Source organism: Porites lutea, chromosome 1 (assembly GCF_958299795.1).
Source record: "Porites lutea chromosome 1, jaPorLute2.1, whole genome shotgun sequence".
Taxonomy (NCBI): Eukaryota; Metazoa; Cnidaria; class Anthozoa; order Scleractinia; family Poritidae; genus Porites; species Porites lutea.
Genome location: NC_133201.1, coordinates 5926864 through 5943039, shown reverse-complemented (window position 1 = coordinate 5943039; position 16176 = coordinate 5926864). Strand labels below are relative to the sequence as shown.

At 39.2% G+C, this 16176-nt stretch overlaps 1 protein-coding gene and 1 pseudogene across 1 annotated transcript; both read right to left on the bottom strand.

The window, feature by feature from the left end:
• Positions 1-4109: 4109 nt before the first annotated feature.
• LOC140937272 (uncharacterized) lies at positions 4110-7959 on the bottom strand (annotated as a pseudogene).
• Positions 7960-10481: 2522 nt separating this feature from the next.
• LOC140934522 (uncharacterized) lies at positions 10482-12891 on the bottom strand. Its single transcript, XM_073384133.1, has one exon. The coding sequence runs from the start codon at positions 12817-12819 to the stop codon at positions 10741-10743; it is 2079 nt and encodes a 692-aa protein (XP_073240234.1). The 5' UTR covers positions 12820-12891; the 3' UTR covers positions 10482-10740.
• Between the last annotated feature and the right edge of the window lie 3285 nt (positions 12892-16176).

Genomic DNA, 16176 nt, shown 5'->3' with positions numbered 1-16176 from the left:
TCAAATATCTGGATTCGATGGTTACACTGATCACTCACAACTATCCTCCCATCACTTAGATTTGCTGTAGAAACTGGATTCTTAAACTCTCCTCTCTCGCTACCTTCACTTCCAAATTTTGTAACAAACTTTCCACTCAGTTCAAATACCTGAACTCTGTGATTGAATGAATCACAGACCATTAGCAATCCTTGTTTGTTAACTGACAAATAACGGGGCTTATTGAACTCTCCATCCTTGTTCCCCTGTTTTCCAAATTTAGAAATATACCTTCCCTGAAGATCAAACATTTTAATAGAATGATCAACACAGTCTGAGACTATAAAATATTGACCGTGTTGGATACAGTGATAGGGCTCGACCAAAGAACTTGCTCCACCAAACTTACGTAAATACTCCCCACTAGAAGAGAATATCTTGATTAATTTGTTACCAGTATCAGCAACAATAATATCACCGTTACCGTTTATTGATAAACCTTCAGGATTTTTAAGCTGGTGCGCAAAAGTTCCATATTCACCAAACGTACGAAGAAACGTACCATTTCTATCAAAAACTCGAACCCTGCGGTTGATATCGTCTGCAACTACTATATTACCAAGACTATCAAAAGCGATCCCTGATGGTTGATTAAACTTACCATTATTCTCACCCTCCCTACCAAACGATCTTAAGTGGGTACCGTCGCTACTAAACACTGAAATCCTGTGGTTCCAGAGCTCAGTCACAGCAATTTCATCACGATCATTCACTGCCACCCCCCAGGGCTGTTTAAGCATTCCAACAGACACACCTTTTTGTCCAAATGATAGCACAGGAATGTAACGCTTGGTTTGTACCTGAGCCTTAAGAGGACTGTCACGATCATTTGCCCCTTTATTCCCATCAATTACTTTACTACTTTCTTTACCTTTGGCTGCTGATTGTTGCGCTTTAGTTTCGCTAAAAACAGTTTTTACATTACCTATACCTTCACTGTTCAACACGTTAATCAGTCTTTCACTTTTAGTGAAACTAAACCGTGGAGTACACTCAGTGTCACGGTTTTCTTGGGTGCCCTGTTCCTGTAGGATTTTATCAAATGTTTCCTTGAATCCAAGGATTTCTGTACCAAAGTTCCGTTTCATCAGAGATTCAGTTTGTTCAATTGCTGATTCAATTATTTTCACTTGATTTTCAACTTTGCATTTTTTCTGTGAGGGTGTTTCAAGTGATTTGTTCGCTTGATCATCGACCGCATCAAAAACATCCTGTTTCCTCGCTTCGATGATTGCAATCATTTGCTCCACATTCGTCTGCACTTGGCTTTTCACGTCGGCTACTTTCGCTTGAACTTCCATGCTCTTCTGGTTGAATTGTCTGATTTCTCTTCTTTTTTCTTCAATTTTATCTTTCATGGAAGTAATCAACGAGTTGATTTGTATCTTGCGCGCATCTGTAGCTTCTTGCAAGGGCATCTTACCATGACCTTCATGAAGCGTAACAGCGCAAGTGTTGCAAATGGCGACTTTACAGCCCTTGCAAAAGAACTTCAGCTCCTCTTTTTCATGGTGTTTCTTCTGACAAAATGCTGGTCGCTTTAAAACAGCCTCGAAGTCTTGCTCTTGAAAATCCTTTAGTGCCAGAGTTTTGTGTTCTTTCTTGGTGCGTATTATGTTATGTCCTAAAATACATTCCTCGCACCAGAAAGAACAACATTGAAAACAATATAAGATCTGGGCCCTCCGCTTGTCGCAGTTTCCGCATTTCACGTTAGCTGTACTGCACTCTTTAATTGCTAAGACATCCAGCAAACTGTTGATACGAAAATTGGTGGGAAGTTCGCTGGGATTTCCACTTCCACGGATCTCAAACTGTCTCCTACACTCGGGGCATGTAATTTTGCCATGGAGGCCGCTCGTTCGTTGAATTCCGTTCAGGCAGCGAAGACAGAAACTGTGCAAACAAGGCAACTGCTTTGGATCAGTGTATGTACGCATACACACAGAACAGGATACCTCATCACGACGATTGTCCAGCAAGGTCTTTAGATCCATGGAAAAGGTCGGAAACAATGGTTATTAAAAGTTGGACTGCACTGCAAGCTTGTTGTTAGCGATTTAATAAGGAGCGGCGTTTTGAAAGAACCCAACCTATTTACAGCCTTCTGACCCAGACTAAACATTGATATTAATTTATCAACCAATCAAACTTTGAGTTCCACAAATTGAACCCTGATTAAAGCATTTTATTCCTTGAATACTGCTTCCTGTACTTGCACCAAAGATGTCACTTTAAGTATACAGTGTACGTGTCCTTGTACGTTGAAGAACTGTTTGCTCTTGCAGAAAAAACAAGAACAAAAAATGGCGCCTAGCTCTACCATGTGCTCTCCGGTCACATGACTATCATGTGACCGGAAGTGCGAACCAAAACGCAGAGATGCAAATAAAAACAAAAAAAAAGGGGGAAAATAAAACAAATAGAATAAAATAAACTGACGACGGTCGGTAGTTACATAAACAGTCTCTTGCATTTTTTGACATTTTGACGTAAAATCCTGTTTTTCTTAGAACTGTTGATCCGCGCTACGAAGCGTCAACTAGTTGACTGTCGCATTTTTTTTTTATGATTACGTTACCAAGACAGATCAGTTTGCAGCGGTCAAAAATCCACACACGACATTCGTTGAAGTACAATACACCTAGCAAACCGAAGTTATCCTTTCTAGATGCAGGGGCAGATCTAGGGGGAGGGTGCAGGGGGTGCGTTCCCCCCCCCCCTGAGATGACCTGCGGCTTTCTAATACAACTGGTATTTGTTTACGCCACCAGTCAGTTACGCCAACCCCACCTTAGAAAAGTCCTGGACGCCTGGATCCGCCCCCGCGATGTGAAATCTTTCCTTTCGATTTCCTTTGTTCTGGGTGTCTTGTTTTTAAAATGTCACTTGTATTAAACACTGTCACTTTGTTAATAGGAGATGATACCATATATAGGCCATGCCATGCCACTTCAGTATACTGTACGTACTACCAGGAGTTATGGGCTGCTGGTACTACCATGCCTACCAGTGTACTATCATACGTGTCTGAGTGTTTTTTGAATTTTTTAGAAGGGGCTGGGAAGAGGAAACACACACGACGAAGAAGGAGGCAGAAAATCATTTTCAAGTTTAATTATTGTAGATTGTATTCATTATCTGTCTTTTCATTGGCTAAGGACCTTACAATTGATTTTGGAAATCAGCGCAACCTACAGGACTGATTTGCCAGTTTTCTGCAAGCAGAGCATTAACTAATCTGTAGATTGCATGAGCGCACTGCATGATTTCTGAGGGCAATGTCAGGCAGGATGTATGTTCCGTGTGACTGTGACATTGTATAAGAAAACAATTATTGGATATCATAAAAACTTCATCCAATAATTGTTCAGGTATATTTTATTATTTCTCGAGCTAAAATATGTGAATCCGGAAAGATATATTTCAGTGAGCCCAGTTGATGCGTGTGTGGCAGAGGAGCTAGCACCTCAAACTCCGGGGTTCAAGCCTCGACCGTCACGTTGTTTCCTTGGACAAGGGACTTTTCTCCACTTTTTCTCTCTTCACCTATCCTGACTCCAGAGGTCCGTTCTCAAAATACCTAATATGAAATAAACCGTGGTTACGGTTTGATAAGACTCCGGAGACGCAGCTTCGCCGCGAACCACCAGTATCGATAAGAAAAAAATATCTTCCGGAATTCAAGGTACTCTTCACCAAGGTGTATAAATGGCCCGGTACCGGCGTCATCTAGTGCTAGTGGGGAACCCTGCGATGGACTAGCATCCCGTCCGGGGGGGATTACCAATACTCCTAGGCATACTTTATGCTAAGGAAACCAGGATAAGCTTGGCTCGTGTACGCCTTTGCCTACCTACCAGAAACATTTGAGCAACCTCTTCCCCAGGGCTTTCCGTTCCCATGGTAAAAGCCCTGGGGACGAGGTTGACTGTTGAGAAACCGGTTAAATAATCTTCTTGATGCATACTGGATAGCATAAAGCACATTTTATTTGCTGTCAGTTTTCATCTTTTAAGTTTACCTCATTAGTACTCACTGTTGTTGTAGGATTTAGATGTGATCGGTTATCATTTCACTCCAAGTGGGGAACTGTGAACTGTGGGACAAGTCCCTGGGGGATTGATCTCAGAGTATTCGGGCTCCTTTCGTTCAAACATCACAAAAGCGGACAACGTCTTGTTTGCAGGTGTGGACACCAGTTTTCCAGCAAACTCGACGTTGATTTTTTCGCATTGCTTCAAATTAGCATTCTGGATCTGGCCTGGGACATTCTCAATCTAGAGAGTGCGCCTATCTTGGGACCTGCTCGTAGATCTTGCTTTATTTATGTTGAAGATTTCTGCCACCGGTTTGGAAAATTTGACAGCAATTTTCCAGCCACCACGGACAGAATTGATAACCTGAAGAGCGAACCTCATTTTAAAGTTGTTCGGCGGTCAGTGCTGAATAAGCTGTGCAACTGCGCTCTCCTGTGAAACCGCTGGTCCAGGCTTTGGAAGATCGAAAGCTTCGCATTTGGTTGAATTGGGATGAAACACGAAGAACGCGTTAGACGCAGCTTCATACTATTTGGCCTTACGACAGTTGAACTGAAGTCGCAGAACATATTTAGCCTTCAGTTTCCTGTTGTAAGGTTGTGGTCCCAAACAAAAGCTGTCACTGGTCGGTTCTTTCTGAGAACCCACTTTCGCCTTATCGATATTAAAATTACGAGCGCTCAGTGATATCTTTGGTGAACTGAAGGGATATGGACCAGTATTTCACGGCCTCAGGCACCTGATATTTAAGAACCATTTTAAAGCCTTAGTCGGAATAATCAACTGGTTTTAGTGCCATGAATCATTACCTGCGGCTTGGGAAGAGTTGGCTGAGGGAAAAAAGTAACCGTAATAATTATACATTTGCAGTCATGTTTCTCTAGCCCTAATACTTCTAGAGCCTGTAACAAAGTGTATCAACAGGAGTTTGCGAAAAAGGGGGGGCAAATTGATATACAGAGGGGCACACAGACAAAGATTACCGAGCTTAAGCAAAGACGACGGCGACGTCAACGAGAACGGCAAAAAATAGTTAAAGGTTCAGATCGGCAAAACAACAACTCTGCACGGGCATCACGTACATTTCTTTGCCGTCACTGCACGACTACGACGTGAAAATGCCTAATTTCACGTTTTGTGGAGAATGTGAAGACAAGACAATGACTTTATTTTCTTTTCCTGAACTTCAATTCAGTCTTTTAGAATTCATCTCCAGAAAAAAATGCCAACATTTAACGAACTGAAAGAGATAAAATAAGCGCGATAAGGTTTGAAGCAGCGCGACTTCACTTTTAAAGTGACGTTTTTTTCAGCCGTCGCCTCGTTGTTGCTCAAGCTTCCTATTGACGGACGAAAGGATGAATGAAGACCCCATCAGTTTGTGAAACAGGGGCACCAAACGTCAATTTTCGGAAAATATCTGTTCGGAAGGCGATTTGAGATCTAGAATTTTCGGAACATTTGTTGTTAAATTTCTTGCTTGCCTGCCTCTCCTAGGACATTCGAACAGTTAAAAAATGGTATAATTGCCCATTTTTAACGGATTTTGACCCTAAAAAGGTCACCTAGAATTTTCGGAAGCCTTTTTCTTGCTGAAATTTTCGAAAAGGTAAGTTTTGATGCCTATAATTTTCGAATCACTAGACTTTCAGCTAGGAAATCCGAACAGATGAAAGATTCTTAGGGGATAAAAATATGCCTATATCTACCGTTTAAATACTAAAATACGTTTAACAATGCTATGTTTAAGTGGTTTCGAACTATATTCTGGTTGGGTGCTCCTGGTGAAAGGTTGTGGTAACACTTAAGGTGTTTCGATACAGTTTTTCAGAGGCCATACCGATATTTTTCAATCGCCTTAAAAGTGGTTTTTTCCTTGTCAGATCGCTATAAAATTTTTACCAGTAATTGGCTATGGATTGAGATTTGTGAAAATGTCTGTAACTTTCATTAAGATTTATTCACTTCAACACCTTGAAATTTCAAGAGAAACCTATCCTACGAACCAGTCAAAAATCTGCGTTACAATATTCACTGTTTTGACGTTATGCTAATTTTTCCAAATTAATGCGGACAATACATATATCCATGACTAGTACATTTCAGTGTGAGTATTGCCAATGTTTTACATTCAAAAGATGCGATAAATTCAAACTAAAATGTACTAGTCATGGAGGTATGTATAGTGCGCACTATTTTGGAAAAATTAGCATAATGTCAAAACAGTGAATGTTGTAACGCAGATTTTTGTCCGGTTCGTAGGATAAGTTTGTCCTGAAATTTCAAGGTGCTGCAGTGAATCAATCTTAATGAAAGTTTCAGACATTTTTATATACATTATGAAGATTATGTGAAGAGATTTTAAAAAAATTCGTTCGAGTCGTTTTGGAGATATACAAGAAAGCGCTAAAAGTCCAAATTCTGAATGAAGTTACACTTATACAGGTGGTGAGAAAACGGGTTAGATTTCAAGATCGCATGAACGAAAGTGCACCAAAATTTCCTAGCATCAAAATATGATATTAAGCATCATTCTTATGCTACTTAAGAATAATTTGAGTAATTTATAACGTTTTTATTAAATAACCTATCACGGCTATTGAAAGTTTAAGGTTTGAAATATATTTTCGTTTTAGTCGAATTCAAACATACAGAATTTTTTACTTCTTACGGATATTGTTTGCTAAACACCAAACTTTAAGTTCCTAGTGTTGGATTTTCAGTAGCAGGTCTAGATCACACAAAATTTGGCTTTTATCAATTTCAAAGTTTTTTGTTTATTGTTGTCATAGTAATATCGATTTTATTTAAAACTAGATTTTCCCATATTTCAATCCGTAGCCAATTACTGGTAAAAATTTTATAGCGATCGGACAAGGAAAAAATCACTTTTAAGGCGATTGAAAAATATCGGTATCGCCTCTGAAAAACTGTATCGAAACACCTTAATAGCACATACACAGTAAAATGACTATCCTGAGGCCGCGCGAGCCGTGCGCTCGTTTAATTACCACCCTCCTCCATCAGGTGCTTCTTTTTCAGACGGGTATTAAAAGCTACTTTAAGCTCCACGGAAAGAAAAGAAGCCGAAGAAACCTTGGAATCAAACAGCCCGGGCTCCTGACTGACTGTGTTAATCCTTGGTCCTAGTCAGAGAGAGAGATAGGCAGATAGACAGACATGCTAATGGGACAGGCTAACCTGCGGAAACGGCCGTTTCTCTTCGTTCCTCGCCGCTCAGGACGTTTTGCCAGGAGGAGCGTCTCCGTGTCAGTGACATAAATTCTATACTAATGGCGTAAATCAATGTTTACATAATTATTCTGGTAGACTTGGGGTTTAACATGCAAATTTGTTCGATTTTATTTTTCTCCTGGTCGATTTTGGTAAAATTTTGTGTTTATTTGCCAACGAGCCCCAGCACTAGAACTCAAATGATTCTTCCAGAGAAGAATATACAGCTTTTAGTAAAATCCAACAAGTGGTCTGTTATCAATTCTGCATTCTGATTGGGTGAGCTACTACTAGGCTATATGTTATAGCTCAAAGTAGCGAAAAGCGCCGCTTTGAAAACCAAAATGTACAATGGCGGCTGAATCGTGTTTTGCTAGCTAAAGTTGTTTTGTCTCAATTTTTTTGACCAACTCGTTGGATTTTACTAAAACAATTATTCCTCTCGCCTTCATGGGCTCTGAGTCAATAGCCCATGAGGCCGAACTATTGACTCAGAGCCCGAATTAGGCTCGAGGAGTGAGTGTTAAATATTCAAGTGGCTATTTATTTATTTATTTATTCTAATTAAGAGACAGAGCATCCATCCTATAGACACATATGTCCACAAGGAGGCCGATGACTTTACCCTTGAAGATCTGGAAGACATCATTTTATTCCTCGGACTTTACTACATATCCACAAAAAATATTCCAGCTTTTTTTATAACAAAGCTCGACGGTCTGTTATTTCGAAGTGCGGACCGAGGTATTTTATTATAGACTGCGATTATTCTTTTTCCTTTCGTTTCTTCTTTAACCCATTCATACCCAACCCGAGATCAGGCTTTTTTTCGGGGAAGGGGGAAAAAACAACGGCGCCCTTTTCCCTTCGCCTCTAAAACAAACTAAAAAAAGGAAGAAGGACCGCCTGATCGCAGGTTAATTCACACCTCACCTACTCCACTCTTAGTAGCATTAGCACTGAACAACGCCCCTTAATGCCCGCGCAAGCAGACTCTTCGTTTTCAGATTTTGTACCGGATTTCCCTTTGGTTTCTTAACCGAGGATTAATACCCCAAAGATCAATATTTTGGTCTTTGCCGATTGTGCAAAACTCTTGAAGTTATGCCGTTGGCTCGCTTACTAAAGGAGCTGGCCACGCCCCTTGTAGCATTAACTCATTTGAAATGTTACAAGAGAACCTGATGAATCAACGAGATTCGGTTAAAAAGGGCTTAGATACACGCCGAACTGTTCACGTAATTTTACACTGGGAATTTTTGAATGAAAATTTTATCGCCCTATCTAGCCGTGTATTTTCTTTTTAACGAATTTTTTTTGGCAAAATCTGTAAGGGCAAGTAAAACACTAGCGTAAAAATTTATCAGTGAGACAAACCAAGCAAATTTTAAAATGCAAATTGAAGTTTATTACAAATTTCATTACGCTTAGATTTTCACATTTAAAACATAATAGCCATCACACTACGATTAATACAAAGTATTTTTAAATAGTTCTTATATCATTTGACAATGGCTTGTAATTTTCACACTAACTCGAAACATCAAATTAAAGAATCTACACTTTTTAAAAATCTTTTGTCATGTATTAAATTGCAAACAGTTTCTAACTTTCAGTCAAAAGTTAAGGAGATAGAACATGTAGCACACGAGCGTCAGTCAAGAAACGAAAACATCGGCCGAGAAGACTGATCTGACTAGATTCTCGCGTCTCATGACTTGCAACTCACCGCTTGTATCCTACTGATTCTCTGGAGAAAATTAAACGATTGCTCCCACTCTATTGTTCTACATATCGGCACACATGATACAACAAACTACAAATTAAAACAAATACACTAGTCCATTGTTTAATAAGTAGATAAAAAAATGATACACACTAAAACGCATCGGAGAAGCTTTGTGCTCTTTTGAAAGTATCAAGTCTACCATCTAGAAAAGTAAGTAAAATTTCTGAAACTGGTCTACTTCTGCCCGAGCAGTTTAGTACAAAAATGTGAACCACAGGCTGGTTTGGCTATTGAACAAGTTAAAATGTATTAAAAATGAAAACCCTCCTGTAAAATATATCTACTAGTTGAACACTCTTACGGCCCGTGTCTCGAAAGGCCCGGTAAATTTTTGGGTTCGAAAAAAATTTTGAAATCAAAACCTGTTGAATTTATAGCATCATAGTTCACTCCGAGCTCACAAACCGGTCAATTTTGCTTTTTTAACCGATACTTTCATTGTATCATCTTCAAAGTTATTGACACTTTGATCTTAAATGCAAACACAGCAAGCATGAAATAGCTTTTATAAAGGCCCGAAACATTCTCGGGACTTTCGAGAAACGGGCCATTGACCCGCAATTTCCCTGAGTTAAGTTTGTACATAATAATATGAGTAAGGTCAGCTAAGGGAAAACAGCAACGACAAGAGATGTATCCTCATCGGCGTACGGGAAAAATTTTGTGGGGGGGGGTTAACATAATTTGCCCGAATGAAACTTGTTGGTCACAGATGCACAAGATGATTCGTTCGTGACGTCAAGTTTTCTTCGCCATGCCGTGAGAGCACGGGCATTCAAAATCATGGTGCAAATATTTTCGGTAAATCGAGATGAAAATTTCTAAAATACAAAACCATGAAGTGAGAGATAAAACGTACCCTTTTGAGCTCTAAAAGATTATCACTCCCAGTCCCTCGGCAGAACTCAATGTTCTAACTCCGAGTAATAACAGCCATCCCGTGAAGTACTACAGAGATCAGTTAGAAGATTAGGCGAGATGCGGGATGAAAACAAATAAATCAAGATATTAAATAATAAAAAATTTTTGTCTTTGCTCGAACGGTACATCAGTTTTGCCCGAACAATACTATGTTTTTTCCGACAGGGGGGGCTGCAGCCCCCCCCCCAGCCCCCCCGCCCCGTACGCTGATGTGTATCCTGTAGTAAACACCTGCCCGAAAACAGGTTCTTACATAAATGGTAAATAGCACAAATTTAGACTATTTAGATTCTATAAAATAGGATGTTATTTTCTGAAGAAAAACTAAAAATACATTTATAGCTAAGAGTATTAAGTGGTATCCAGCTTGTTGCTTAGGTAAGACTGTAAATACACTTAAAATTGCGTTCGGAGTAATAAGGCACCCAATGTCTCCAAAGAGGATCCTGAATGATGACTTATCTTATTTGTCCAGGTGTTCAGAATTTTTGTTATAAATCTTAGCCAAAGAACCTGTTTCAAATTTTACGCATAACAGGTTCTTGTACACAGGTGGGCTAACTGTCAAATTTAAGCCTAACAGGTACTCTTAAAAACCAGATTTTTAGTCGCAGGTTTTTACTGTATTAGACAAGGTAGATCAAGAAACTAAACTACGACAAAAATGTTTTTCTTCCGAGAACATGAGTAACTGTAGATCAATAGTAGATCACACTTTTAAGTAATTACATTTCTAAGAATAAGATCATATCCTATTTGGTCAAATATCTGGATTCGATGGTTATTCGTATCACTCACAACTATCCTCCCATCACTAAGACATGCTGTAGAAGGTGGAAAATTGAACTCTCCTCCCCTGCTACCTTTACTTCCAAATTTTTTAACAAACTTTCCTCTCCGTCCAAATACCTGAACTCTGTGATTTCCTGAATCACAGACCATTAGCAATCCTTGCTTGTTAACTGACAAATAACTGGGCTTAGTGAACTCTCCATCCTTGTTCCCCTGTTTTCCAAATTTAAAAATAAACTTTCCTTCGAGATCAAACATTTTAATAGATTGATCACCATAGTCTGAGACTATAAAATATTGACCGTGTTGGATACAGTGAAAGGGACTGACCAAAGAACCTGATCCACCAAATTTACGTAAATACTTCCCCCTAGAAGAGAATATCTTGATTAATTTGTTACCTTTATCAGCAACAATAATTTCACCGTTGCCGTTTATTGATAAACCTTCAGGGTTTTTAAGCTGGTGATCAAGACTTCCATATTCACCAAACTTACCAAGAAACTTACCATTTGCATCAAAGACTTGCACCCTGTGGTTTCTACAGTCTGTCACTACAATATTACTAAGACTATCAAAAGCGATCCCTGAAGGTGCATTTAACTCACCATAACTCTTACCCTGCTTTCCAAACGATCTTAAGTGGGTACCGTCACTACTAAACACTGAAACCCTGTGGTTCCAGCACTCAGCTACAGCAATTTCATCACGATCATTCACTGCCACCCCCCAGGGCCCGTTCAACTCTCTAACAGACTTACCTCCTGGTCCAAATGATGGCGCATGAATGTAACGCTTGGTTTGTACCTGAGCCTCAAGAGGACTGTCACGATCATTTGCCCCTTTATTCCCATCAATTACTTTACTACTTTCTTTACCTTTGGCTCCTGATTGCTGCGCTTCAGTTTCGCTAAAAGCAGTTTTTACATTACCTATACCTTCACTGTTCAACACGTTAATCAGTCTTTCACTTTTAGTGAAACTAAACCGTGGAGTACACTCAGTGTCACGGTTTTCTTGGGTGCCCTGTTCATGTAGGATTTTATCAAATGTTTCCTTGAATCCAAGAATTTCTGTACTAAAGTTCCGTTTCATCAGAGATTCAGTTTGTTCAATTGCTGATTCAATTATTTTCACTTGATTTTCAACTTTGCCTTTTTTCTGTGAGAGTGTTTCAAGTGATTTTTTCGCTTGATCATCGACCGCATCAAAAACATCCTGTTTCCTCGCTTCGATGATTGCAATCATTTGGTCTACATTCGTCTGCACTTGGCTTTTTACGTCGGCTACTTGCGCTTGAACTTCCATGCTCTTTTGGTTGAATTGTTCGACCTCCTTTCGTTTTTCCAGTGCTTTATCTTTTAAAGATTTAATCATGGAATTTATCTTTGTCTTACGGGCATTTGTAGCTTCTTGCAAGAGCATTTTGCCGTGACCTTCATGAAGTGTCATTGCACAACTGTTGCAAATTGCGACTTGACACTTCTTACAAAAGAACTTCAGCTCCTCTTTTTCATGAAGTTCCTTCTGGCAAAATGCTGGTCGCTTTAACACGGCCTCGATGTCTTGATCTTGAAAATCCTTCAGTGCCAGCGTTTTGTGTTCTTTGTTGGTGCGTATTATGTTATGTCCTAACATACATTCCTCGCACCAGAAAGAACAACACTGGAAACAATATAAGGTCTTGGCGCTCCGTTTCTCGCAGTTTCCGCATTTCACGTTAGCTGTACTGCACTCTTTAATTGCCAAGACATCCAGCAAACTGTTGATACGAAAATTTGTGGGAAGCTCGCTGGGATTTCCACTTCCAGGGATTTGAAACTGTCTTCTACACTCAGGGCATGTAATTTTGCCATGGACGCCGCTCGTTCGTTGAATTCCGTTCAGGCAATGAAGACAGAAACTGTGCAAACAAGGCAGTTGCTTTGGATCAGTGAATGTACACATACACACAGAACAGGATACTTCATCATGAAGATTGTCCAGCAAGGTTTTTATATCCATTCCGAGATCAGAAAACAAAGTAAATTTCGGGTTATCTAAGGAACGACTTTTTGGGAGAAGCGAACCCACCCTTTTGTGACCCCGACAAAAGTTAACCAATCAAAATGAGCCCCTTCACTTTGTTGAGATGTTGACGTGCTACATCCTGTTTTTCTCAGAATTGTTGATCTCCGCATTAAAACACGAACTATTGACATGTCAAGAGAATCTGTCACATCTTATTTTACATCATTTTTTTCAACCTCTCTCAGGGGCACCCAACGTCAATTTTTCGAAAATATCTGTTCGGAAGACTATTTGAGATCTACAATTTTCGGAACATTTGTTGTAAAATTTCACGCTTGCCTGCCTCTCTGAGAATTTTCGAACATATGCAAAATAGTACAATTGCCCATTTTTAGCGGATTTTTACCCTAAAATGGTCACCTAGAATATTCGGGAGCCTTTTTTCTGGCTAAAATTTTCGAAAAGGTAAGTTTTGATCCCTATAATTTTCGGATCAATAGACTTTCAGCTAGAAAATCCGAACAGATGTAAAATTCTTAGGGGAATAAAAAATGCCTATATGTACATGTTTAAGTGATTTTGAACTATATTCCCGCGTTGGGTGCCCCTGGTCTCTGTCCCGGGGGGGGGGTACTCCTGGGAATTCCTTGTTGAGGGTGTGCCGCCCGGTTCTTTAAATCCTGACCCTATTTCAGACCAAAAAATGTAATTTCCCACACCTGCAGACCCCTAAAAACCATAATTATACGTTTTCAGACATGGCCTTTAGGCAGAAATTATGTCGTTATCATTACTTAGATTAGAGCACAAACAAAAAAATTCTTCAAATCCATTTCGAATTCGCATACTTCTCTTTCTTTCTTACTCACTTGCAATTGAAACGATGAATACGTTCATACACTCCCGTAATTCCCTCAAAAACTATATCCGATTCCAGACCAAAGTGACCAAAATGGGCAAAGAGTATACCCGTTTTCAGACCAAGATGCGCAAAGTGTATACCCGTTCAGACCAAAATGGGCAAAGTGTATACCCGTTTTCAGACCAAAACGGCGCAAAAACCCTACCCGATGGGGCGGCACATACCTATATAGCTTATATAAGGGATTACCCCTCCCCCCGGGGTCTCTGTCAATGTCTATTGAATCTAAGTATATTTCAAATGCCTTTTTATATTTGAGATCGTTACGGAAGGAGGGGTATACTCACGGCAGGCAGAAATACACTATCTATTTCAAAGTCTAGTTATCCCTAATTTGACCGATGGCCTACCATCTGTTTTATGCAGAGCTTACCCGGGGGTACTCTCTTATATAAGCTATATGGGTATGTGCCGCCCCATCGGGTTGGGTGTTTGGGCCGTTTTGTTCTGAAAACGGGTGTACACTTTTTCCATTTTGGTCTGGAATTGGGTATGATTATTATTATTTCATTGTTTTAAAATTTTATAATATTAATAATAGTATTATTTTTGAGCATCATAGGTAGTTTAGATAGGCTATTGATAGCTCATATATGTTTTGTCATTCGCACAGATTTTACAGGGAGCTGTCAGTTACCTAACTTTAAGAATCTTCAGCTCTCAGACCTGTATTACATACGTACATACATACATAACTACTTGTATTCTGGGTAGAACGTATTTCGTAGAGCGCTCAATTCATTTAATTGAAGAGCATTGACTATTAATAATCACAGGAGTTCAAGCTTCAGGGTTGCCTGATGAGTGTGATCCTACAATTTCGGACCATATGAAACAGCACTGTCGCAATAAACGATTTTAAATGATTACTCCTGAAGCCTGAACTCCTGTGATTATTAATACATACATGACATACATACATACATAAAACTTTATTTCATCTCGACTTTAAGAGAAGCCAAAATAGGCTAGTATCTCTTTTTAATTTAATCATTATCATTATCATCACCATCATTAGTAATGGTAACAGGACTGAGTGGAGTCCAATTCGGTCTGTAATCATACGAGTGATTAACAAAATCGGACGACCGCGTAGCGGGAGTCCGATTTGTTTAATCACGAGTATGATTACAGACCGAATTGGACGACACGAAGTTCTGTTACCAATTAATCATAACTTTAACAACATTTGTGATATATTAGGCTCTTTTTAATCAAAACGCAAGAGATGTTTTTGCTAGCAGTGAAAAAAAAAAAGCCATTTAAGCGCGCGCGTGATGGCGCGTACTGTCCAATTACTTTGGCATGACGCGTACTGTCCTATTTAACTGTCCTATTAAGGCTGAAATCAGCGCAGTTGATAGCCAATCAGATTTAAGAATTGTGTTATAGTTATGATTATCATTATTATCATAATTTTTGTCCAAAGAGTGAGCAGAAAAAAAATCCTTTACCTAAGCTTCAAATGGTTTTTCGAGTAAATTTTTTTTGTTTTTGCAAAATCTGTAAGGGCAAGTAAGAAACTAGGGTAAACATTCCTCAGTGAGATAAACCAAGCAAATTTTAAAGTGCGAAGAATTGAAGTTTATTACAAATTTACTTACATTACATCATAATTCGTAAGCTTAATGATTTTTACATAGCATATTGACTAGCCATCACACTACGATTAAATTATACAAATTACCTTAAAAATAGTCTTTAACATTTGACAATGGCTGTGGTGGCCGTAGCCCGCGTAGCAAGCGTTTTCAATCGAGTTAATATACGAACGTTAGAGCGAGAGCAAAAGAAAACCAACGTTTTCAACGCACCTGCGTGCATGAAAACGCTTTCTACGCAAGCTTAAAGGTGGATTAAAATTTTCACATTAATTGGAAACTAACAGAATCTACACTCTTAATACTCGAATGCTATTTGCTGTATTATGCATGAAAAGCTATGAAAGATCAATAAACTAAAAATTAAACTACGTCAAAAATGTTTTTCCTCCAAAAGTATGCGAGTAATTGTAGCATATCAATAATAGAAGGATGAGATCATATCATATTTGGTCAAATATCTGGATTCGATGGTTATTCCTATCACTCACAACTATCCTTCCATCACTAAGACTTGCTGAAGAACCTGGACAATCAAACTCTCCTCTCTCGCTACCCTCACTTCCAAACTTTGTAACAAACTTTCCACTCAGTTCAAATACCTGAACTCTGTTATTTCCTGCATCACAGACCATTAGCAATCCTTCTTTCTTAACTAACAAATAATAGGGCCCATCGAACTCTCCTTCATTCTCCCCCTGTTTTCCAAATTTAGAAATAAACTTTCCTTCAAGATCAAACATTTTAATGGAATCGTCACCATAATCTGAGACTATAAAATATTGACCGTGTTGGATACGGTGATTGGGTTCGACCAAAGAACCTAAT